This window comes from Carlito syrichta, unplaced genomic scaffold (assembly GCF_000164805.1).
Source record: "Carlito syrichta isolate Samal-C Ts95f unplaced genomic scaffold, Tarsius_syrichta-2.0.1 Scaffold309881, whole genome shotgun sequence".
NCBI classification, from domain to species: domain Eukaryota; kingdom Metazoa; phylum Chordata; class Mammalia; order Primates; family Tarsiidae; genus Carlito; species Carlito syrichta.
This window is the reverse complement of record NW_007253977.1, coordinates 82,298-108,566: the sequence shown is the minus strand read 5'-3', so window position 1 is coordinate 108,566 and position 26,269 is coordinate 82,298. Positions and strand designations below refer to the sequence as shown.

The following is a 26,269-nucleotide window of genomic DNA, read 5'->3' as shown; positions in this document are numbered from 1 at the left end:
TGGGCCCCCCTCTCCATCCCACGATGGACGTCTCAAATAGCCTTTTTTAATTGATAGGGACGTCGCCCGCTCTTGCCCAGGCTGGTCTTGAAGCCCCGGCCTCAAGCGGTCCTCCCGTCTTGGCGATCCGAAATGCTGGGGTTACCGGCGCAAGCCACTGCACCCGGCATTTTACATTTTATTATTTTGAGTCGGGGTCGCGCTGTGTCGCTCAGGCTGGAGTGCGGTGGCACGATCTCAGCTCGCTGCAGCCTCCACCTCCTGGGCTCAGGCGATCCTCCTCAGTCTCCCAAGTAGCTGGGACTACAGGCTCCCGCCACCACATCCACCTAATTTTTTAATTTTACTTTTAATTTTGGCAGAGGCCAGGTCTCCCTGTGTTGCCTAAGCTGGTCTCGATACTCGGACTCAAGCAATCCTCCAGCCTCAGCCTCCCGGTGTGCTGAGGTTATTGGCATAGGCCGCCGCGCCCAGCTTTTTTGTTTGTTTTTAAGAGGTCCTCAATGATAGTAGACCTGGAAATACAACTTTGGTCGTAGAATCAAAGCACACGAACCCTCCGGGTAAGTCCTAAAGCTTTAAAAGTGTGAGATGCCCTGTGGGGTGAGCGTATTTCTTGTTTGTTTGGCCTGTATAGGGCAATTAAATTGCCTGCTTCTTTGGGATGTGCACTTAGTACAGTCTTAGGGCAGATGCAGAGAGGCGCGGGATGGGTTGACGCCCACCTAGCAGGTCACTCTGAGAAACCCAGAAACCCACCAGGGAAAACGCGCACAAGATTTCTTTCCGCCACAGGTATCTGGGTCACGTAATTGGCTTCTGTTGTGTTGGTCCAGAATCCTTTTTGGGATTATGATCCTGAAAAACGGTATAAAGTGGCAAACGCTGAGTTCCTCCAAATGTGAAACTCAAGGGAGATTTATAAAAACTGAATTAAAAGACTGTCACTGTAATTCCAGTACCTTGGGAGGCGGAGGCCAGAGAATTGCCTGAGCTCAGGGGTTTGAGGCCAGCCTGAGGAACATGGCGAAACCTCATCTCTACGATAAATAAACTTTTTTTAAAAATTAGCTGGGCGTGGTGACACATGCCTGTGGTTCCAGCTACTTGGAAGGCTGAGATGGAAGGATCACCTGAGCCCAGCAGGTGGAGGCTACAGTGGCCCTGAGCATGCCACTGCACTCCAGCCTGGGTGACCGAGTGAGACTCTGACTCAAAAAAAAAAAAAAAAAAGACTATCAAATGAAGGTATAGAAACATCCAAAATTAGCTGGGTGCGGTGGCTCAAGTTTCTCATCTCAGCACTTTGGGAGGCAGAGATAGAGGATTACCTGAGTCCAGAGGTCAAGACCAGCCCGGGCAATTTGGCAAGACCTCGTTTCTACAAGAAATCAAAAAGTTATCTAGGTGTGGTGGCACTCACCTGTGATCCAGCTACTTGGAAGGCTAAGGCAGAAGTCTCGCCTGAGTCCAGCAGGTTGAGGCTGCGGTGGCTGTGACCATGCCACTGCACGCCGGCCTGGGTAAGAGAGTGAGTCTCAGACTCAAAAACAAACATACAAAAAAGAAACACTCAAAATTCATCGGCTGTTCCCATACTGCTTAGGATTTGAGTTCCGTAGAATCCTCATAGTACGTTGTTTCTTATTGTCATCATTGCAAATGCCTCTTCCACAGATTTCGTTCATCGAATGATTGGCTGAATATATTAATGTGGCTTTAGTGAATTAAATTAAATGTTGTCAATTAAAGCCCTCTATACATCTAGAGTGCTAATATAAACACCAATTATTATTATAGTGTGAAGGAAAACATCTCGCCTCATAAAAATTCAGTCTAAAAAAGCTACAACCGATTTATGACTGTTTATTTGCATTTTAAGCTTCATTCTGTACTTGTAATATGAAAGACTTTGGCCTTTGTTTCACATAGATAGACAGATAGATGATAAATAGATGATAGATACATTGATAGATAATAGATGATAGATAGGTAGATGATAGATGATGGATAGCTAGATGATAGATACATTGATAGATAATAGGTAGATTGGCCAGGCGCGGCGGCTCACACCTATAATCTCAGCACTTTGGGAGGCCAAGGTGAGAGGATTGCCTGAGCCCATGTGTTTGAAGCCAACCTGGGCAACTTGGCAAGACCTCATCTCTACAAAAAATCAAAAAATTAGCTGGGAGTGGTGGCAGCGTGCCTGTAGTACCAGCTGCTTGAAAGACTGAGGAAGAAGGATCATCTGAGCCCAGCAGGTTGAGGCTGCGGTGGCCATGAGTGTACCACTGCACTCCAGCCTGGGCACAAGAGTGAGACTCTGACTCAAAAAGAAAAAAAAAACAAGATAATAGATAAATGATAGCCAGATGATAGATACATTGATAGATAGATGATTGATAGATATAGATTGGTAGCTGATAGTTCAGTAGGTAGGTAGGTAGATAGAGAGATAGGTGATAGATAGACGTGTATCACTCTACAAGTAGAAGCTAGTTCAAGGTAAACTTAAGTTATGATGAGATGGGGCAGTTTCCCTCTCCTCTTATCCCTCCCTTTCACCTCTTAGCTAAATTGAAGGCTCATTCCCAGAAACTGCTGAGGCGAATCACAGACTTGCAGCAGGCTGGGGCCCAGCCCACTCCCTAACACAAGCTCTCAGAGAGGCTCTCTCCATAGCTGGTGGTCACCGAGTTCAATTGGAGCCCCCTCCTTTCCAAGGTCAGCCCCTACCCTTGGTCTCCAGTGCCTCCCTCACTCCAGCTGGGGTCCTTCATCTCACATTCTCTGCTTTCCTTTTTTTTTTTTTTGAGTTGGAGTCTCACTCCGTCACCCAGACTGAAGTGCAGTGGCTGCTCCCGGCCACCACAGCCTCGACCTGCTGGGCTCCGGCGGTCCTTCTGCCTCAGCCTTCCGAGTAGCTGGAACTACGGGCACGCGCTACCACACCCGGCTAATTTTTTTATTTGTTGTAGAGATGAGGTCTCACCAAGTTGCCCAGGCGGGTCTCAAACGCGCGGGCTCAGGCAATCCACTCACCTCAGCCTCCCAAAGCGCTGGGATTATAGGCTGAGCCACCGAGCCCAGCTTTTCTCTGCTTTTCTACCTCGCCCATCTCCATCCAAAGTTTTCTTTTCCATTCAAACACACACACACACACACACACATACCTTTAACCCCTTCCTCTGCCAAGTCCAAAATGACTTATTTTAGATTTTCAAGTGCATTCCATTTAATTTTAGCAAGAAATATTTTTTCTAAAGGAGCTCCTAAATGCCCTGAAGAAGATCAGAATTTAACAGAGCTGTCAATCTTCTTATACTGTTAACTGTTCTTTGTCATGATGTAAAAATAGAGCAGCCCTGCCCTAGCCAAACTCTCACAAATTTCAATTCAGTATTAAAAGCAGGTAGAGCTGGCTGTGGTGGCTCATGCCTGTCATCTCAGCACTTTGGGAGGCGGAAGCAAGAGGATTGTCTGAGTCCAGGCGTTCAAGACCAGCCTGGGCAACTTGGTGAGATCTCGTCTCTACAATAAATCAAAAAATTAACAGGGCATGTGGGTGTGCACTACAGTTCCAGTCACTCCGGAGGCTGTGGCAGAAGGATCGCCTGACTCTAGCAGGTCGAGGCTGCAGTAGTTGTGAGCATGTCACTGCACTCCAGCCTGGGTGACAGAGTGAGACTTGACTCCAGGAAAAAAAAAAAGGTAGAAATGAGGAGGGGTGGTGGTAATTTACATAGTACATTTCAATATATGTTCAGAAATAAAGAAGACCTAGGCCATTGTGGCCCTAGATGTTATACATGTTCTGACGATTTCATTCATTCAACAGGTAGTACCCACTAGAAGTGTCTGTTCTTTGTTTATACGCATATTCATCAAGCATATGTTGAGGTCCTTATACATGCTGTGCTTTCTGTCATGAAATAGGATTCAAAAACTAATTTAAAAAATACTTCTTGCCTTTGGGGAGTGGAAAACTCTCTGGAACATGCAAACAGGTGGGCCACATTCTTACTGGAGGTGATATGAATGGGAAGGGATGGGGAGCCAGTGCCTGGAAAGCTTCCTTTTTTTTTTTTTAATTGAGTCGGAGTCTCATTCTGTCTGCCAGACGGAATTGCAGTGGCATGCTCACTGCCACTGCAGCCTTGACCTGTTGGACTCAGGTGATTCTTCCACCTCAGCCAATCAAGAAGCTGGAACCACAGGCGTACACTACCAACCCAGCTAATTTTTTGATTTATTGTAGAGATGAGGTGTTGCCAAGTTGCCCAAGCTGGTCTCGAGGCCGTGGGCTCACATACATACACAATCCCCTCTCCTCCACCTCCCAAAATACTGGGATCACAGTCATGAGCCACCAGGCCTGGTGGAAAACTTCTTTTTTTTTTAGATTAAAAATATAGTTTATTTAAAAGTAAATCAGAGCCGGGCTCAGTGGCTCAGCCTGTAATCCCACGCCTTTGGGAGGCTGAGGTGAGTGATTTGCCTGAGCCCGTGGGTTCGAGACCTGCCTGGGCAGACGAGACCTCATCTCTACAATAAAATCAAAAAATTAGCCGGGTGTGGTAGCACACGCCTGTAATTCCAGCTTCTCGGAAGGCTGAGATGGAAGGATCGCCGGAGCCCAGCAGGTTGAGGATGCAGTGGCCGGGAGCGGCCACTGCACTCCAGTCTGGGCGACAGAGTGAGACTCCAACTCAAAAAACAAAACGTAAATCAGAGAGAGAAAGGGAAGAGAGAGAAGTTTCACCTCCCCAAGTTGGGGGAGGGGACCAAAGCCAGGTGACAGCCATAGCTCAAAGAGCAATGGCCACACTGGGGTCTAGCAAGACAATGACCCAGAAAACTTCTTAAAGAGACAGCCCCTATCTGGGCATGGTGGCTCATGCCTGTAATCCCAGCACTTTGACAGGCCAAGGCGGGAGGATTGCTTGAGCCCAGGAGTTCAAGACCAGCATGGGAAACATGGTGAGACCTGGTCACTCCAAAAAATCAAAAAATTAGCCAGGCATGGGGACACATGCCTATAGTCCAAGCAACTTGGGAGACTGAGGCAGATGGCTCACTTGAGCACAGAAGATGAGGACTGTGATGAGCCATGATCATGCCACTGCCTCCAGCCCGAGTGACAGAGTGAGACCCCCAACTCCACACAAAGCAAAAAAAAGAGATGCAGAAAAATTGGATGTGGGGACAACAGGGAAGTATGGTGCATATTCACCATGAACTAAATGTAAAATATTCCCCCTCTATGCAAATACAGAGTATTAGGAACACAGAATATTAGGAAAAAAGATTCCAGAAAACAACCTCTAGGAGAAGATCCAGTCTTAGAGAGTTGGTTACTGTTACCTGCCCTGCCCAGCCCTGTCCAGACAGGAGGTTTTACAACCTCAGAAAGGGAGAATTGGAGCAGTGGAGTGAAGACAGGATTGTTTTCGTAGGTGAAAGTACTTTAGCCAGTGTTGTGACTGCACCTATAGTCCCAGCTATGCAGAGGCTGAGGCAGGAGGATCACTTGAGACCAAGAGACTGAGGTTACGGTGAGCCATAACTGCATTCTAGCCTGGGCAACAGATCAAGACCCTATCTCTAAAATAGGAGAGAGAGGGAGAAAGAGAGAGAGAGGAGGAAGGGAGGGAAGAAGGAAAGAAAACACTTTCTTCATTCCCAAAAGGAGAAATGGGATTTAAAAAAAAAGTATGAGAGTTTTAAACACTGCTTCTGTGTCATTGCTTCTCAAATATTCCCAGACCATAACATCTTTGTGACTAAAAATCAGTGCCATTTTTAAATTTGCGTCTCTCATTCAGTGAAGTAAACAATGAAGTGCTGAGAATATACATGTTTTACATAGACTTTATTTCTATTTGAAAAAAATGTGACATTAACCATTTGTACTTTTCCCAGGAATTGTCTTGGATGTTCACCACTGAATTACTGTTCCTAAAGACAATTGTAGTAGCCATACAGGAAGTAATAAAGTTCTAGCCTAGGCTGATAGCAGTAGAAGTGAAGAGCAAAAAGAGGAATAGATTGGACAGATATGTCAAAGGAAGAACCAACAGAGTTTGGTGGTTGTTTGGACTGGGGCAAGGGTATGCTAAGAACATTGAGGGCCTGAGGCATTTAACAGAAATTCTGTTTGGTCTTTTCATTCATAAACCCCTCCCTTCCTCTTCATTGTTTTTCAGGTTCTCGGGCTCTTCAAATAGTTATTATATTTATTAAAGTAGATGAGAAAATTTATTTGTGGAATAAGAAGTGCTTCAATAGCACTTTATCTGTGCCATGGTACAGGAAGCGTTTATAAACTGACATGAAAAGTTAAACTAGTGGTAGCACATGCCTGTAATTCTGGCTACTTAGAAGGCTGAGGTGGAAGGATCGCCAGAGCCCGGCAGGTCGAGGCTGCGGTGGCTGGGAGCGGCCACTGCACTCCAGTCTGGGCGACAGAGTGAGACTCCAACTTAAAAAAAAAAAAAATTAAACTAAATGCATGCGATTAGATTTATGATTCCTTTGCACAAGGAGGCTGTCTATTATCTGGGCGATTAAAGAATAGTAACGTGGTAGCGCGTGCCTGTAATTCCGGCTACTCAGAAGGCTGAGGCAGAAGGATCACCAGAGCCCAGCAGGTCGAGGCTGCAGTGGCTGGGAGTGGCCACTGCACTGCAGTCGGCGACAGAGTGAGACTCCAACTCAAAAAAAAAAAAGAGAGACTAGGAACAGCTGAACTGCTAAGCTAGGCAGCAAGACTGAAATGAGATTGTACCATAGTAAGTGGAAACTTAAGCATGATGTACCTTGCTTGGACATTCAGTAGCCCAGGGCCGACAGAGAAGGCATAGAAGAAATGTGGGAGGGAGTCTCAGAGACCTAGAACTTGGAAACAGGAGCTTTCCTGAGGGTCTCAGCCCCGCCTGGAATAGATGTTCCTAAAGTCATCAGCCTCCCTGTGTCCTAATTTCCTGCTCACCACACTTGGGACTCCACTGGTTTTCCTTATACAGTAAGTCCCCTACATATGAACGAATTCTGTTCTGAGAGTGTGTTCGTAACTCCAATGTGTTCCTAAGTCCAACAAAGTTAGCTTAGGTACCCAACTAACACAATCAACTATATAGTACTGTCCTGTAATCAGTTTCTAAAACTTTTCACATGAATAATACATAAAAAACAAACACAGGCCAGGTGCAGTGGCTCAAGCCTGTAATCCCAGCACTTTGGGAGACCTAGATGAGAGGATTGCCTGAGTCCAGGAGTTCGAGACCAACCTGGGCAACTTGGTGAGACCTTGTCTCTACAATAAATCAAAAAATAAGCCTGGTGTGGTAGTGCACATCTGTGGTTCCAGCTACTTGGAGGGATCGCCTGAGCCCAGCAGGTCGAGGCTGTGGTGGCCATGAGCATGCCACTACACTCCAGCCTGGGCAACAAAGTGAGACTCTGACTTAAAATAAATAAATAAACCACAAAATAAACCATTTTTAATCTTACAGTACCTTGAAAAGTGTGGTATATCATTATTGCGTTGCATATCTTAGCAGTACCAGGTACATCACTGTTGCTTTTATGCTTGATTTGGACATCCTGGGCTTGAAATAAAAGTACTATACTCTATACCAGCGGTCCCCAGCCCCGGGGCTGTGGACCAGTACTAGTTCATGGCCTGTTAGGAACTGGGCCACACAGCAGGGAGTGAGTGGCAGGTGATTGAGTGAAGCGTCATCTGTATTTACAGCCATTCCCCGTCACTCACGTTACCACCTGAGCTCTGCCTCCTGTCAGATCAGCAGTGGCTTTAGATTCTCATAGGAGCGTAAACCCTATTGTGAACTGCGTGTGTGAGGGAGCATAAGTTGCATGCTCCTTATGAGAATCTAATGACGCCACTGATCCACACAATAAATGTAACATACTTGAATCATCCTGAAATATCCCTCACACCTGCCTCTGGTCTGTGGGAAAATCGTCTTCCATGAAACTGGTCCCTGATGCCAAAAAGGTTGGGGACCGCTGATCCATACAATACTGTACAGTAAAGTACACAAAAGCACAACCACTTGTAGAGGATTTACACACGTGACAATATATGCCAGACACATGAACTAACTTATGTGATTGGGCATGCAAATACTCAATTGCATTTTTGGAAGTTTGCAACTTGAAGTTTCCTATGTAGGGGACTTACCGTACTCTGTTCATCAGGAGAGATGGTGCTCCAGACAGAAACATGAGCACTTTCTAGTCAATAGAAAGGAAAGGGCCAAAAGATACAAGGTAGGGACCATGGGTCATAACTGGCTGTGCAGCTAGGTTTAATGTGACCTGAACCATGTTAACCTTTTTTTTAAGCTTGTAAGAGGTGAGGGCCATACAATATTCCCAGGTGGTCTCCCATCCAAGTAGTAACTGGGCCCAACCCTGCTTAGCTTCCTAGTTCCCACCAGATCCAGCACTTTCAGGCTGCTATGGGCCTGGACCCATATTAACTTTTTAAACATTTTTGGATGCAATTGGAGAACATCATTTTAAGGGAACTAACATGGGAACAGAAAACCAAATGTCTTGTGTTCTCATTTGTGAGTAGGGGCTAAGCTAAACTAAGCATCTGCAAAGACATAAAGAATGCTACAATGGACACTGGAGACTCAAAAATGGGAGAAAAGGGGAGGGACAAAAAAAATCACTCATCAGTAACAATGGTGACAAGCGTGAGACTCCAACTCAAAAAAAGAAAAAAAAGAGATTGTCAAATAGATAAAAACACAAAACAACTGTCTGTTGTCCAAGAGACATGCTAAAAGGTCACAGATAAGTGACTCTGGTAAGGTCGCAGAACACAGGCGCAACACAAAAAAATCCATTGTATTTCTACATTCTAGCAACAAAAAATTGTAAAATGAAATCAACTTCATTTACAATATTAATAAGAAAATAAAATATTAAGGAATAAAAAAATTTTCCTTGATAGCCTTTGATGGACGTGTTGCCGATCCTTTCTTTTTTTTTTTGAGTTGAAGTCTCACTCTGTCACTCAGACTGGAGTGCAGTGGCCACTTCCGTCCACTGCAGCCTCGACCTGCTGGGCTCCGGCGATCCTTCTGCCTCAGCCTTCCGAGTAGCCAGAACTACAGGCATGTGCTACCAGGCCCGGCTAATTTCTGATTTATTGTAGAGATGAAGTCTCGCCAAGTTGCCCAGGCGGGTCTCGAACCTGCGGGTACATGCAATCCACTTACCTCGGCCTCCCAAAGCGCTGGGATTACAGGCTGAGCCACTGAGCCCAGCCTTCCGTTCCTTTCTAATGGTTCTCTACCACTTTTTTTTTTTTTTTGAGTTGGAGTCTCACTCTGTCGCCCAGACTGGAGTGCAGTGGCACACTCACAGCCACTGTAGCCTCGATCCGCTGTGCCCAGGCGATCTTTCCGCCTCAGCCTTCCAAGTAGCTGGAACTATGGGCATGCGCAATCACATCTGGCTGACTTTTTTGATATATTGAGATGAAGTCTTGCCAAGTTGCCCAGGCTGGTCTTGAACCTGTGGGCTCAAGCAGTCCTCTCACCTCGGCCTCCCAAAGTGCTGAGATTATAGGCGTGAGCCACCATGCTCAGCCCTTTTCTTTTACTTTTTTTTTTTTGAGTTGGAGTCTCACTCTGTCACTCATGCTGATGTACTGTGGCATCTCACAGCCACTTCAGCTTCAACCTGCTATGCTCAGGTAATCCTTCTGCCTCTGCCTTCCAAGTAGCTGGAATTACAGGCGTGTGCCACCACACCTGGTTAATTTTTTGATTTATAGTAGAGACAAGGTCTTGCCAAGTTGCCCAGGCTGGTCTTGAATGCCTGGGGTGAGGCAGTCCTCTTGCTGTCACCTCCCAAAGTGCTGGGATTACAGGCGTGAGCCACCACACTCAGCTTCTTTTTTTAGTTGGAGTTTCATTCTGTTGCTCAGGCTGGAGTACAGTGGCACAATCACAGCTCACTGTAGCCTCAACCTCCTGGGCTCAGAGGATCCTGCCTCCCAAGTAGCTGGGGCTATAGGTGTCTACCACCACGCCCAGCTATTTTTTTTTTTTCTCTTGTAGAGATGAGGTCTTGCTATGTTGCTCAGACTGATCTCAAACTCCTGGGCTCAAGTGATCATTCCACTGTGGCCTCCCAAAGTGCTGAGATTATAGACGTGAGCCACTGCGCCCGGCTCCATGATTTCTTATTAGATCCTCATCCAGTCTTCTCCAGGTGATTCCTTTTTTATTTTTATTTTTTTGAGACAGGGTCTCACTCTGTCACCCAGGCTGGAGTGAAGTGGTGTGATTACAGCTCACTGCAGTCTCAACCTCCTGGGCTCAGGTGATCCTCCTGCCTTCCTCTCCGGTAGCTGGGACTACAAGTGTGTGCCACCACACCTGGCTAGTTTTTCTATTTTTTGTAGAGACAAGGTCTCGCTTTGTTGCCCAGCCTGGGCTCAAGCAGTCCTCCTGCCTCGGCCTCCCAAAGTGCTGGGATTACAGGCGTGTGAGCCACTACATCCGGCCTTGATTTCCTTGTTGCCTTGCCCTTCCCCCTCCCCTTTTTTCTTTTCTTGCATTTTCAAAAAGTTTTATCCTTAATTTGAAGAGATTAAAACTAAGAAGCAAAACACATGAATTTCAAATACTTTTCCTCTGCCAATGAGCAAAACTAGGGACGAAATGAAAACAAATCGTAGGTGAATAGACTGGATAGTCGGGTCAAAATCGCTAAGAGGAGATATCCATTCACTTTGATATTAGAAGTACACATAGGCCGGGCTCGGTGGCTCAGCCTGTAATCCCACGCCTTGGGAGGCCAAGATGAGTGAAATGCCTGAGCCCGCGGGTTCGAGACCCGCCTGGGCAACTTGGCGAGACCTCATCTCTACAATAAATAAAAAAAATTAGCCGGGCGTGGTAGCACACGCCTGTAGTTCCAGCTACTTGGGAGGCTGAGGCAGAAGGATCGACGGAGCCCAGCAGGTCGAGGCTGCGGTGGCCAGGAGCGGCCACTGCACTCCAATCTGGGCAACAGAGTGAGACTCCGACTCAAAAAAAAAAAAAAGTACACATACACCAAGGTTCTTTAGGGAGAGTAAACAACTGGTGATATCATTACAGAGGAAGAAGAGAGTAAAAGAGGTGTAGAGAAAGCCTGGAGTTCCATAGGTCCTCCCGAATTTCTGTCAAAGTAGCTGCTTGAAAGTGGCAGGGACACAGCAGCAGCCCCTGTGCTCACTGCAGGAGGGAGGTTGGCCTTTGAGTCCGTAAATCAGGGTGCTGTGATGGAGGCTGTCTCAGTAGAGGCTGGGGAAGTCTGTGGTGCCCAGAGCAAGAGCCTGTGGTTCTTTGACACCTTGAGCTTTGAAAAGTTCTCTGAACTGTAGGAAGTGGAGAGTTAAATTCATCTTTGGAAAAGGCCTTTCCTTTGTTATGAGAAAGCCATCCCAAAGGGCCCTTTCAGTTACAGGAACTGAAGCAAGTTCCTGTGTTTGGGGAGCAAACTGACATGGCAATGAGTCTGAAAGTGCCTGTTCTAGAATTCTGGCTGTAGTTGTATATAGTTGGGTCGTGTCGCAGTTTGGTATTAAAGTACCTGCCCATCACTCACAAGCAGGCCTTGAATAATTATCATAATACTATAAGAAAGGGATTGGGCCGGGGCTCGGTGGCTCAGCCTGTAATCCCGCGCCTTTAGGAGGCTGAGGTGAGTGGATTGCGTGAGCCCGCGGGTTCGAGACCCACCTGGGCAGCGAGACCTCATCTCTACAATAAATCAAAAAATCAGCTGGGCGTGGTAGCGCATGCCTGTAATTCTGGCTACTCGGAAGGCTGAGGTGGAAGGATCGCCGGAACCCAGCAGGTTGAGGCTGCGGTGGCCAGGAGTGGCCACTGCATTCCAGTCTGGGCGACAGAGTGAGACTCCAACTCAAAAAAAAAGAAAGAAAGGGATTGGCAGTAGTGGGAAACGGCCAGGGGAGTGGGGCACACCTCATCAACAAAGGTATCTGCATAATGAATGTATACCTAGCCCTGAATTGTACTCCACATCTTTAAAATTAAAAATTAAAAACAAAATACCTGCCTAAATATCGTAGCTCAGAGTTTTCCTAGATTCCAAATGAAAGTATAATAACCGGGCATGGTAACTCACGCCTATAATCCCAGCACTTTGGGAGGCTGAGGTGAGAGGATTGCTTGAGCTCACAGGTTCGAGACCAACCTGGGTAACTTGGTGAGACCTTATCTCTACAATAAATCAAAATATTAGCCAGGCATAGTGGCGCAAGCCTGTAGTTCCAGCTACTTGGAAGGCTGAGGCGGATGTATCCTCTGAGCCCAGTACATCGAGACTGGTGGCCGTAAGCGTGCCACTGCACTCCAGCCTGGGCAACAGAGTGAGACTCCAACTCAAAAATAAATAAAATAAATCAGATGAAAGCATATTATAATGGTTTAACGTTAGAAAACCTTAAGATAGCATTAAGAACCAGAAATCAAGATGAGGGAAGCTCCCAAAGGCAGATGGAATCCTCCTGATTCCACTTCATCCATATGAACAGAAATTTCTCCACAAATGTGGTGAAATGAATGTGTCTGCCCTTCACAAAATGAAATTGACAGTAGATACTTAAATTCCTGTTGATTGATGTGAGAGTTCATTTGCTAGGAAAGAACTTAGTTCAACTTGATCTAAAAAGTCCCTGAGAAGAGTTCGCTATTTAAAGTGGCTTCCAGGGTGGGATTGGCAGTTGAGGGAAACTGCTAGGGGAGAGAGGGACATACTTCATCAACAAGGGTACCTGCATGATCAATGTTTATATACCTAACCCTGAATTGTACCCCACATCTCTATAATAAATAAATAAATAAATAAATAAAGTGGCTTCCAGCTGGGTGCCGTGGCTCACACCTGCAATCCTAGTACTTTGGGAAGCGGAGGCGAGAAGATTGCCTGAGCCCATAGGTTCAAGACCAGCCTGGGCAATATGGCAGGCTTCATCTCTACAATAAGTCAAAAAAATTAGCTGGGCATGGTGGTGCATGCCTGTAGTTCCAGCTACTGGAAAGGCTGAAGCAGAAGGATCACCTGAACCCAGCAGGTCGAGGCTGAGGTGGCCATGAGGCCTTGAGCATGCCACTCCAGCCTGGGCAACAGAGTGAGACTGTGACTCAAAAATAAATAAATATGAGAGGCTGAGGTGAGTGGATTGCCTGAGCCCGCGGGTTTGAGACCCACCTGGGCAACTTGGTGAGACCTCATCTTTACAATAAATCAAAAAAATTAGCCGAATGTGGTAGCGCGCGCCTGTAGTTCCAGCTACTCGGAAGGCTGAGGCGGAAGGATCGCCGGAGCCCAGCAGGTCAAGGCTGCAGTGGCCAGGAGCGACCACTGCACTCCAGCCTGGGCGACAGAGTGAAACTCCAACTCAAAAAAAAAAAATTAAATAAATAAATAGATAAGCGACTTCTGCCTCAATGTACACACTCTGATTTGATGGAAAGGCACTAGCTGCAGGCTTCTAAGTTTCCATCTTTTAAGCCAGTGAAAGAAAGGAAACCAAACTCTTCAGCTTAACTTCAGCCCTATCGATAACTCCCCTGGAAGCTTTCTGCAATAGAAGCTGCAGTGGGCCCATTGCAAGCCTGGAGACCAGAGTCTTGAAGGCTTTGGTCTGTGACACTCCAAAACCTTGGTTGGCCACAAAGTTGATGAATCTCTGGATGCAAACTGCCCATTTCTCCACTTGCCCCCATCACCAGAGCATTCAACACGTGCTCACCCTCCCACAAAGGAAAGCCCGAAGCCTATGCGATCCCAGTCACTGGATTTCAGTCCCTGGAAGGTGGGGATCGTGCCCTGAATCCCATCCATCAGCTCTTCTTCTTGAACCTGTGGCCCTATCGAGGCAGGGATTGACAATAATACAATTAATTGTATTAGGAAATTCATTAGGACATCTTTGCTTCAGGGCTTGAGAAAGGTGCAGTGGCAGCCCGTGCCACCTGCCCCCATGTCGGCTGTGTTGGGCTATCCTGGGGACTTTTGCGAGCTCAGTGCACCTGCATGAATCGCCGCTGCCTGACCCAATTCTTGCCGGTTTATTTCAAGGCTATCACGAAGGCTACAGCCGAACACATGCATGGGGGGCGCAATACAGGGAAGGGGCTTCCTGGCACCGCCCTCCAGAAACCTCCATGCGCCCAGTCATCTGGCTGCGCTGCCTTGTCCCCTCTACCCTGGGCCTTGCTACCGCCTGCTGCTCATTGCTATCTACAGGCGTGTTTTGGCAGCTGCTGGTTGTAGGTTGGTCCACCTGACAACCGCTGCCACAACCCCCTCGTGACGTGGGCTTGAAAGCAAAAACTTCAGTTTCCCTGGCGGGTGGGAGTGGCCCTGGGACAATGTCTAGCTGTGGAGACAGACACAAAGTCTCTAGGAAGACTGTCCCTTCTGAAATAAAAAGGTCAAGCCTCTCAGGAACGTGCTTCTTGTTCCTTTAGTGTTCCTCCTCCAGCCTTCCTGGCCTGGACTTTGGGCCTGGAGAGGGAGGCCTGGATGGGAAGCAGGACAGAAAAGGTTGGGCTTGGTGGCTCAGCCTGATATCCCACGCTTTGGGAGGCTGAGGTGAGTGAATTGCCTGAGCCTGCGGGTTCAGACCCACCTGGGCAACTTGGTGAGACCTCATCTCTACAATAAATCAAAAACAATTAGCCGGGTGTGGTAGCGCACGCCTGTAGTACCAGCTACTTGGAAGGCTGAAGTGGAAGGATCGCTGGAGCCCAGCAGGTCAAGGCTGTGGTGGCTAGGAGTGGCCACTGCACTCCAATCTGGGTGACAGAGTGAGACTCCAACTCAAAAATAAAAATTAAAAAAAAGGACAGAAGAAAGATGAGAGGAACCTTGCCAGGCCTGAGCCACTACCTTCAGAACTCTTTTGTTTGGGACAAATAAATTCTTGTTTTTACAAAACTCAAAACCACAATTTAGGCAGAGAGTTACTTATTTCATAAGTGACCAACATAAAGTGAGAACAAAAAAGCAAATTAACAGGCCACATCTTACATTGGCAAAGCAGGTTACAAAGGACACGGTGACTCACACCTATAATATCAACACTTTGGGAGGCCGAGGCGGAAGAACTGCTTGAGCCCAGGAGTTCAAGACGAGCCTAGGCAACATTGCGAGACCCTGTCTCTACAAAAATTTAAAAAATTAACTGTGGTGGCACATGCCTGTAGTCCCAGCTACTCAGGAAGCTAAGGTGGAAGGATCACCAGAGCCCAGAAGGTGGAGACTGTGGTGAGCTGTGATAGTGGCACTGCACTCCAGCCTGGGCGACAGTTTTTTTGAGACCCGACTCAAAAAAAAAAAATTCTCTCCAATGAGAATGAAGAACAATACATTAGTGGTATTAGCAGTAATAATAATAAATGTTTATCAGCTCATTTGTAATACGGCAAAACCATAAGATGGATATTATTCTTATTCCTATTATATAGCTGAGGAAACAGGCACAGAGGCCCATGGCCACACAGCTAGTTGGTGGCACAAGTCTGGTTAGCCAGGCCAGAACCTGTCCTCTTAACCACTAGGACCACACTAACTAACTAATGAGGGATAACTCAAGGACAACTGTTCACTGGAAAGCCCATGTTCAGTTTATGAGGAAATGCCTTTAAATCAAGCCAAAACAGCTAAAACCAAGATAGCAACTCCTTGTTTTGGTCCACCTGGCTGTTTGGACATCTGGAGAATGAAGGGAATGCTTCGCTTATGTTTGTAGCAAGCCAAACTTTCCCAGCAACTTCTGTTTCAAACAGTGACTGCACGGGGGACACACTCAGCTAGACTTAACAGTCTGGAAGTTAGGGCCTGGCTTTATCCTTGAGACAGGTAATACGATGCCAAGCCCATCTCCACAGCTGCCACTGACTATGAGATCCGCCCCTCACCATGGAGAGAGGCCAGTGGTTTAGTACCTTGAAGAGCTGGTCTTAACAGGAACGACCCCCTAGGGAGGGCACCTGGAGAGAGGGTTGCTTAGCAGCTAAGCATGTCCCTCCCAGTCAGTGCACCCATCCTCTTGACCTCCAACTGTCTTCCAAGAGTCTGTGTGTGGGTATGGAAAGGGGAGAGGGCTTTCTTCTCTGTCCTGTGGTAAATTTGAACTTCGAACTGAAAGAGGGTAAAAAAATACTACTGATTACACAGGAAGGACACAATCCTCTCTGGTATAAAACGACAATAAAAATGTATATAAAGGAAAACCATTCAAAGTTTATACTATTCAGTGCATCACTGCTGTAAAATGTCAGCAAGACACTGGAGTCTTTTTTTGAACAGTTAAATGAAAACATTTATAGGGCACTAGGATCCCTGATGAGCTACTTTCCGATTTTATTTGCAAGTCGTACATTATCGAGTGAGATGTTTGAAAATACTTGTTGAACTTTGAAAATGTTCTCTAACGTAACTGATGACGTCACAGCATGGGGAGAGAGTGTGTTTTATAATGCACACTGTTTGCCTTTTCTTTTTCAAGAATGTGCTTCACTCCCTCTGCCAACCTAAGACATTCCATCTCACAGGCCTGAGAAAGAGGTGACGGTCATGGCCAATTTCTTTCTTACTTGTTACTGGCCAGATTCTTGGCAGCCGCCTCTTGGATTTTTTTCCACAAAGAAATGATTTTTCTACCTGTTAATTACCTCATTGATTGTAGCTATTTCACTCATACTAAACAAAACCACACTGTGTGTGCAGATCAGTTTTTTTTAGCTATTTGTTCAAGGGCTACGTGAGCCCTAAACTGTAACCGGGTTTCCATTAAATAGTCTCTGTGGTTTTTTATGTTGTGTAGGTTTTTTGTTGCACTGGCATAATCTCCTCTCAGATAGTGTAGAATTCCCAGTTCATAGTAACTGTATGGCACCAAGTAGTGGTCATATTTTAACAATTTCTCCTTCTGAATGACATGATTAAAGTAATGCTCAGCCTTTGAATATTTGCCTAGGTGTTTCAGGCACACACCTTTCAGCAAATTTAACAAACTCATGTCATCTGTGGCATACTCATTATTTGGATTTTCTTGTAAGAGGTCTTCTCCTTTGTCAATTATTGATAACCAGCTTGAAATAAGCTCCGTTTTTTGGCTCATGACTTGGAAACCACTCCAGGCATAAATGAATTCCAGAAGGGGCTGGGCTGTAAACCAGCCTACAGTCGTACCGTAGCGCTGACCCTTCACAGCAATAAATTTTTCTATGGGCACAGAATTGCCTAGAAATCTGGCTCTCAGGCCATCCACTTGCAGGAAGAGAGAGTTCATATCCTCATCTACTGATTTCACGAAATCAGCAGGAAGCAAGGGCAGCAGGATAGCTTTACTGTACACAAACGTGGCCTTGGACCACCTGCTGTGTTGAGATAGGCGATGGGCATAGTGGTAAGCCTGCTTCCAATCCTGCAGGAAAATACGGCACCACATGAGTTCCCAGTAACAGAGGTAGTGAAACTGATTCCATTCATTCTGAGTAAAAATGCACTCATGTAGTTTCGCCTCTGCATTTTCAAACTTTCCCTTTAGCATACTAGAACGTGCATGGAAAAATTTAAGTATGACACAGTTTGGAAATTTCTGGAGGTAGATTAGGAGGAGATGCTCACCAGCAGAATTGTTACCCATTTCAACACCATAAGATATGCTGATATAATTGTGATAAAAGAGGAGAGTGAAAACGCTTAAGAAATTATTGATATGCATTTCAGATGTACTCTCATGAAGCAAAGCCAAGCCTACCTCTCTGTCACCAGAGTATCCAACCACGTTGAGTAGTCTAAGTGTCTTTGGTGGCACAAGAGAAAGCATCAAGTTGAATGCTCCAAGTCCAAATTGTATACCTCCAACCAGGTGTCTGTGGGCTTTGCTTTGGTCGTTAGGTATCTGCGTTAACACTTGTTGACAGTCTTTGTATATTTGGTAACTTGCCCCAATACTGATCCCGCCTTTAAGAAAGCCAAGCATGCTTTCATCCTGTATAAATGTTATGAAGGACTTCAAGATCAGACACTCAGCATAACAGACTTCCGCATGCAATTCCTCTTCGCTAATAGCCTTTATTCCTTCTTTGCTCACTAGATGAGATAATGGTATTACTCTAGGTTTTCTCCGGAAACTGTTACAGGTTTTCAAAGCTTCCTTTACAATGGCCATTCCAATCTGTTTATCCTGTGGATCAAAAGTCAGGATGGCCTTGACAACCATAAGGATACCATATATGAGCGCATGGTATATACTGGTTTTAGACCATGGATGAAGGAGATTTATTGCATCGGAGAATCTGTTGTTTAGAAATAAATACAATGCAGTTGTGCATTCTTCCAAGGAAGTGACTAGATTCATTGTTGTTGCCACAGGGATGGTTTCGTGAGCGTCTTCAAACTTGTCCTCCTGATCACTGTCTTCTTTGCCTAGACCAAGTGGCATATTTGTTTCCCCACTTGGAGCTGGGAACTGTCCAAAGAGGAGTGATGTGGATGCTGTGAGGGTCGCTCCTGATCTCCTGACCAGGGTCACTTCATTCACACAGGGCTCAGTCTGAGGTGTTTCTGCTCAAACATAGGCAGGCAAATGGCTAGCTGTGAGATGCAGCCTTAGGACTTTGTCATCTATGTCAGACAAAGGGGGAAAAAAGATAATTTTATTTACCCTCAAGATGCATTTCTGAAAAGTTCAAATCATTTGGAATGAACTACAGAAAACATGTTTTTTAAAAAAAACATCGCACAGTGGCTCACATCTGTAATCCCAGCACTTTGGGAGACCGAGGTGGGAGGATTGCTTGAACAGGAGTTCAAGATCAGCCTGGACAACATACTGAGAACTTGTCTCTACAAAAACTAAAAAAAATAATAATAAAAAAATTAGCTGAACATGGTGGCATGTGCCTGTAATCCTAGCAACTTGGTAGGCTGAGGCAGGAGGATCACCTCAGCCTTGGAAGTCAAGGCTGCAGTGAGCCTTGATCATGCCACTGCACTTCAGCCTGGGCAACAGAGTGAGACTGTTACTCAAAAAAAAAAAAGTTGGGTACAGTGGCTCATGCCTGTAATCCCAGCGCAGTCCAGGAGTTTGAGACCAGCCTAGGCAACTTAACAAAACCTCGTCTCTACAATAAATCAAAAAAACTAGCTGGGCATGGTGATGTACACCTGTAGTTCCAGTCTCTTGGAAGGCTGAGGCAGAAGGATTGCCTAAGCCCAGCGGGCCAAGGTTGTAGTGGCCATGATCGTGTCACTGCACTCCAGCCTGGGCAACAGAGACTCCTACTAAAAAAAATGAATAAATAAGTAAATAATAAAAACACTGCAAAATAAATCCTTTGTAAACAGTTCTTTTGTAACCATCCCTCCAATATAAATTTCCTAAGATCACGCTTTTTTGTTTTTTTCTTTCTTTCTTTTTTTTTTTTTGAGTTGGAGTCTCACTCTGTTGCTATGTTGTCCAAGCTGGAGTGTAGTGGCACACTCATGGACACCCCAGGGTCGACCTACTGGACTCAAGCAATCCTTCCACTTCAGCCTTCCAAGTATCTGGAACTACAGGTACGCACCACCACGCCCAGTTAATTTTTTAATTTATTGTAGAGACGAGGTCTCATCAAGTTGCCCAGGCTGGTCTCAAACCCGTAGGCTCAGGCAATCCTCTCACTTCAGCCTCCCAAAGTGCTGGGATTATAGGCATGAGCCACCACACCCAGCTAGGTCACACTTTTTTGAATGTGTGCTGTAGAGCTGTACTGTGATAGCTGTAAGATGTCTCTGTTGGAATGCCATGAGGGAGCAGAAATCTGGTTGGAAAGGGGAACATATTTATACAGTTCTCTAGCTGAGACTAAGGAGGGGTGACTTGTCCAGAGCAAAGAATAAAAGTGATGGGGATAAAAAATGCAGACCATGCTATTCTTAGTACCATCACTGCGCCTGCATATATTTTGGTCGAAAACTAATTCTTGGCTAGACGAGGTGCCCCATGCCTGTAATCCCAGCACTTTGGGAGGCCAAGAGTTCGAGACTAGTCTGGGCAACATAGTGAGACTGTCTCTATAAAAATAAATAAATAAAACTAATAATTAATGAAATAAAATATTATAGCCAGTTGTACAGGACTTTGGACATGGAAAGAGCTGTGTAAAACTAGAAAAATTTCCTTGCATTGCTGCCGTTGGAAAAAAGGAATTCAGATGTAACATTTGGTACCCAGCATTACTACACATCTTGGAAGGAAATCTTTTTTCTACTGGGGGTCATTTAACACCTGGAAGGTGGGGTAAGAGTGGGCACAATGAAAGACCAATTACAAATAGCCAGACAGCTGGGCTCGGTGACTCAGCCTGTAATCCCGCGCCTTGGGAGGCTGAGATGAGTGGATTGCCTCAGCCTGCGGGGTTCGAGACCTGCTTGGGCAACTTGGTGAGACCTCATCTCTACAATAAATAAAAAATTAGCCGGGCGCACACCTGTAGTTCCAGCTACTTGGAAGGCTGAGGCGGAAGGATCGCTGGAGCCCCAGCAGGTCGAGGCTGCGGTGGCTGGGAGCGGCCACTGCACTCCAGTCTGAGTGACAGAATGAGACTCCAACTCAAAAAAAAAAAACAAAAAACAAATAGCAAGCCATTTAATTTATTCATAGCATAATAAGTCCAAGTAATCTATTTTTAAAAGTAGAAGCAGCAAACATGACACTTTAACAGTAATTATTACAATGCTTCAAAATAATTGCAGGTATACTTTAAAACCTAAATTTTGTATTTTGATAAGTTAAAAGACAGGAGGGGGAGGGAGAGCAAAGCATAAAGGAAAAGAAAAAGAGACAAATGTAGAAGGAGATGCAGATTTTTACACATAGGGACAGAGAAAACAAAGAGGGAAAACATTATATACGAGGAGAAAATGACAGAGAGGACAGCCTGAGAGTGTCATTGTAGGGAAAAACTTGTTTCACACCAAAAGGTTCAGTTATGTTTCCGCTCATTAGCAATGGTAATAAGCTAATAACTCTAAAAACTAAGTCAATTATACATTTATCTGAAAGACTCAATCCTGACTGGAAAAGTCCTGTAGCCCATTAGGAGGGAAATTATCCCTGGGGTGGCAACAGTAGTGGCTAGATCAAGGTTATCCAGGGAAACCCAGGTCACAGCAGGATTAACCCAAGGACAAAGTTGCCTTTCCTCTGACCTAAACCAAAATGCTTTCAAAGTGTACTCTGGAGAATCCCTATTCTCCGCTCAAGACAGCGCCAATTTTGCTTTTTCTGAAAACATCCCTCTGTGTCCGCATAACCCTCCCACAGCACACTGCAGGAATCTCTACCAGGGCTTCTCTCACCACACTGTCATTGTTTATAGGGCTGTTTTGCCACTATCCTGGGAGCTTCAAGGCATGATTTGTATCTTATTCAGCTTTAAATCCCAGTTCTAGTACACTCCCTTGAACAAAGTAGGCATTTGTAAATGTCTGCTAAATGAATTCAGGTGTCCACAAAGTATTTCTAGGAATTTCCTGAAAACAAGTGATGAACTCAACTTTCTGCTCCATAATTGCTAGGTTCTCTACTCCCGAAGAGCACATAACCATAATAGCCAGGCACGTTGGCTCACGCCTGTAATCCCAGCACTTTGGGAGGCTGAGGCGGGAGGATCGCTTGAGTCTAGGCGTCCAAGACCAGCCTGGACAACATAGCAAGACTTCATCTCTACAAAAAATAAATGAATAAAAATATAACCATAATAAATTTTCTGTAACAAAATTTATTTGTAGTTTTTCCTCTAATATTTTTAGCATTGGGTTTCTTTTTTCTTTTTTTTTTTTTTTTTTTTTTTACCACTTCAAGGATTAATACTTGTATAGTCAATAATAAAAATTTTCAGGGATTTGGGGGAGGGGATACTTAGTCCCTATCTTTAATGTTCCCATAACAGGAATTATCTGCTAGAGAAAGGAATACTCCCTACCGGTGGGCTGACTTCTGGCTGGGAGTTGACAGAAAAAACTGGAAAAGTGTAGCTCTAAGCCATCTGGCTTTCTTTAAAAAAAAAAAAAATTGTGGAGATGGGTCTGGCTGTGTTGCCCAGGTTGGTCTCAAACTCATGGCCTCAAGCAATCCTCCCACCTTGGCCTCCCAAAGTGCTGGGATTACAGGCATGAACCATCACACTTGGCTTGCATTCCTTCTTTTGGAGTCAGCCTATCCAAAGTTCCATTCCAAAAAAACGGGAAGAGTTTGTTTTCTTCTCTCCACTGTGCCTGGGACCAGGTGGATAGACCCGTTTAATTAAGGAAGGAAGCATTAGTGAACTCACATGGCAGCCACAGTCACTGTCAACCCCATCAAAGGCCGTATTCTGGTCTCCTTCCACTTGACTCGTGCATCTCTATCTCACTGGTTCTGAACTTAGGGGAAGGAGAAGGATGCTTTCACTGACCTCTAAACCATCTCATCTTCCACTCCTGTATTTCCTATCTAGATGGCTGGCAACATCCTGCGCCCTAGGCTCCCTCTCCTCTCCTCCCACATCCTGTCCCCAGTGAGCAAGCCGTGTCAATTCTATCTTCCTGTCCTCCACATCACCCCAGCACACTCATCTAACAACACTTATCACATGGTAAGAGCACAAACTGTCACTGAGTGGACTGCTTAGGTCTGAATCCTGACTTGGCCGCTGTCTCGGCCTTCCTGGGTCTTCTGTCTCCTCACTTGTTACCAGGACTAACGGTGCCTCCACCAGAGACTGGTTGAGGGCATCAGGGCTAGTGACGCATGTAGCGCAGTCAGCACAGCGCCTGGCCGAGATAGTGAATCATGGGTACATCGGAGCCTGTACCCTCCGCTAGCGCACACGGCCTGCATGCAGAAGGTGCTCACAGAGTCGTGTAAACATGGTTTGGGGTGCAGACAGACTGCTCTGTGCAGGAGCCCCAAAGCTTTTGGCAACAGAGGCAGACACACTTTTACCTAAAATGGTCTCGCTGTCTGAAATGTCTTCCTACCTTTATCTGCCTGTCCAAGTGTTCTTTATTTGGAAAGACCAATCTAGTTAGACAAATGGATTAGGGGAGGAAGATCAGTCCATTGGGGGCTTAAGTAAGGAAGGCAAGGAGAGGTTGGAGACCCAGAAAGGAACGAGTCAATAAACAGGAGGCCAAAGGGGATGTACAGAACACAGGCGGAAGAAGCAGACCTGAGCAAACCCCTTCCACGAGCACAGAACAGGTGTCCTTCTGCCCGCGATTAGTGCGTATTTATTTATTTATAAATTTATTTATTTATTTTGAGTAGGAGTCTCACTCTGTCACCCAGGCTAGAGTGCAGTGGCACCCTCACGGCCACCGCAGCCTCGACCTGCTAGGCTCTGGCGATCCTTCCACCTCCGCCTTCCAAGTAGCTGGAACCACAGGCATGCGCCATCATGCCTGGCTAATTTTTTGATTTGTTGTAGAGACGAGGTCTCACCAGGTTGCCCAAGCTGGCCTCAAACACCTGGACTCAGACAATCCTCTCACCTCAGGTTCCCAAAGTGCTGGGATTACAGATTTGAGCCACCATGCCCAGCCTTTTTTTTTTTTTTTTTAAATAGCAATGGGGTCTCACTATATTTCACTATATTGCCCAGACTGGTTTCGAACTCCTGGGCTCAAGCAATCCAGTTGCCTCGGCCCCCAAAGTGCTGAAATTTTAGGTGTGAGCCACTGCACCTGACCTCAAAGATGTCACGGGGGGAGTTGGCTGGCCACTCAAGCAAGGATGGTCACCATATTCCAGAGTCTTGTCCCTGACTTGGCAGAGACAAAATTTCAATTCTGAGCCGGGCTCGGTGGCTCAGCGGCTCAGCCTGTAATCCCGCACCTTGGGAGGCTGAGGTGAGTGGACTGCCTGAGCTCCCAGGTACAAGACCCGCCTGGGCGAGCCCTCATCTCTACAATAAATCAAAAATTAGCCGGGCGAGGTAGCACGTGCCTGTAGTTCCAGCTACTTGGAAGGCTGAGGCGGAAGGATCGCCGGAGCCCAGCAGGTCGAGGCTGTGGTGGCCGGGAGCGGCCACTGCACTCTAGTCTGGGAGACAGAGTGAGACTTCAACTCAAAAAACAAAAAACAAAAAACTACTACTACTACCAGCTAACATTTATTGAACACCCAGTATGTGTTAGATACTATGCAATATTATTTACTTGATTTAGCTCATTTGATCCTAATAACAACTCTCTGAGATGGGTACTATCATGAAACCCCATTTTGCAGATGAGAAAGCTAAAGTAGCAGGAGATTAAATAACTTGGTCAAGGGTAAGACAGCTACTAAGTAGTAGAGCCAAGCTTCAAACCCAACTCTCAAATTTTATGAGCTTATGCTCTTAATCATTATACTACACCATGTCTCCTAAGAAAAGGAATTAGCCGGGCTCGGTGGCTCAGCCTGTAATCCCGCGCCTTTGGGAGGCTGAGGTGAGTGGATTGCCTGAGCCCGCGGGTTCGAGACCCGCCTGGGCAGCGAGACCTCATCTCTACAATAAATCAAAAAATCAGCCGGGCGTGGTAGCGCGTGCCTGTAATTCCGGCTACTCGGAAGGCTGAGGCAGAAGGATCGCCGGAGCCCAGCAGGTGAGGCTGCGGTGGCCGGGAGCGGCCACTGCACTCCAGTCTGGGCAGCCGAGTGAGACTCCAACTCAGAAAAACAAACAAACAAACAACAACAACAACAAAAAACAAAGTAGGTTCTAAGGCTGGGTGCAGTAGCTCATGCCTGTAATCCTACCTCTTTGGAAGACTGAGGTAGGAGGATTCCTTGAGGCCAGGAGTTTGAGATTAGCCTGGGTAAAATAGCAAGAACCTGTCTCTACAAAAAAGTAAAATAAGTAGCCAGACATGGTGGTATGTGCCTGTAATCTCAGCTACTTGAAGGCTGAGGTGGAAGGACAGCTTGAGCCCAGGAGCTTGAGGCTGCAGTGAGCTGTGATCATATCACTTGCACTCTAGCCTGGGCAACACAGTGATATGCTGTTTCTAAAAAAATAAAATAAAATAAAAACAAATAACTAAATCCCATGCCTAAGGAATCAGCATCTTTGAAGTAGAGGCTTTGAAGTCTGTACTATCAATAGCACCCCAAGCAATTCTATGCATACTAAATTCTTGTGCAAAATGGTCTTGAGGGATTTCACTTGAAAGGCCCAAATAGCCGGGCGTGGTGCCTCACACCTAAAATCCCAGCAATTTGGAAGGCTGAGATGAGAGGATTGCTTGAAGCCACAGGTTCGAGACCAGCCTGGGCAACTTGGTGAGACCTCATCACTACAATAAATCAAAAAATTAGCAGGGCATGGTGGTATGTGTCTGTAGTTTCAGCTACTTGGAAGGCTGAGGTGGAAGGATCGCCTGAGCCCAGTAGGTTGAGGTTGCGGTGGCTGTCAGTGTGCTACTACACTCCAGCCTGGGTGACAGAATGAGACTCCAATACCCCCCCCCAAAAAAGAAAAGAAAAGCCCAAATAATTATCCTATTTTTTTTTTGAGTTGGAGTCTCACTGTGTTGCCCAGGCTGGAGTGCAGTGGCAGTTCACGGCCACCATAGCCTTGACCTGCTGGGCTCAATGATCCTTTTCCCTCAGCCTTCCAAGTAGCTGGAAGCAAAGGTGCGTGCCACCGGGCCTGGCTAGTTTTTAATTTTTTTAATTTATTGTAGAGACAAGGTCTCACCAAGTTGCCCAGGTTGGTCTCAAACACCTGGGCTAGACAATTCTCTTGCCTCCGCCTCCCAAAGTGCTAGGATTACAGGTGTGAGCCACGATGCCCATCTAAGTATACTTTTTAAATGACTGGAATAGTCCTAGTTACAAGAGTTACTCCTTCTAAAATAGCACTCAACAAACTGTTAAACTCTCTTATCTTTAAAATTTTGTAGGGACAGAGTCTTCCTATGTTTCCCAGGCTGGTCTCAAACTCCTGGACTCAAGCAATCCTCTGGCCTTGTCCTCCCAAAGTGTTATACCCGGCCTAAACTATTAAACTCTGAAGTCTAAAGTAGTCTAGTCCTCTAGCTAAGAAACCAAGCCCCTCCATTCAGGTTTTTTTTTTAGAGAGGAAACAACACAATTGATTAGTTTAGGGCTCAATGATGTCCTAGTTTCACACTTCTTTTTTTTTTTTTTTTGAGTTGGAGTCTCACTCTGTCGTCC

At 45.9% G+C, this 26,269-nt stretch overlaps 1 protein-coding gene across 1 annotated transcript; it reads right to left on the bottom strand.

The window, feature by feature from the left end:
• Positions 1-16,801: 16,801 nt before the first annotated feature.
• Positions 16,802-18,523, bottom strand: LOC103270605 (tetratricopeptide repeat protein 39B-like). The gene has a single exon (XM_008068135.1). It carries the CDS (start codon positions 18,521-18,523, stop codon positions 16,802-16,804), a length of 1,722 nt encoding a protein of 573 aa, XP_008066326.1.
• Between the last annotated feature and the right edge of the window lie 7,746 nt (positions 18,524-26,269).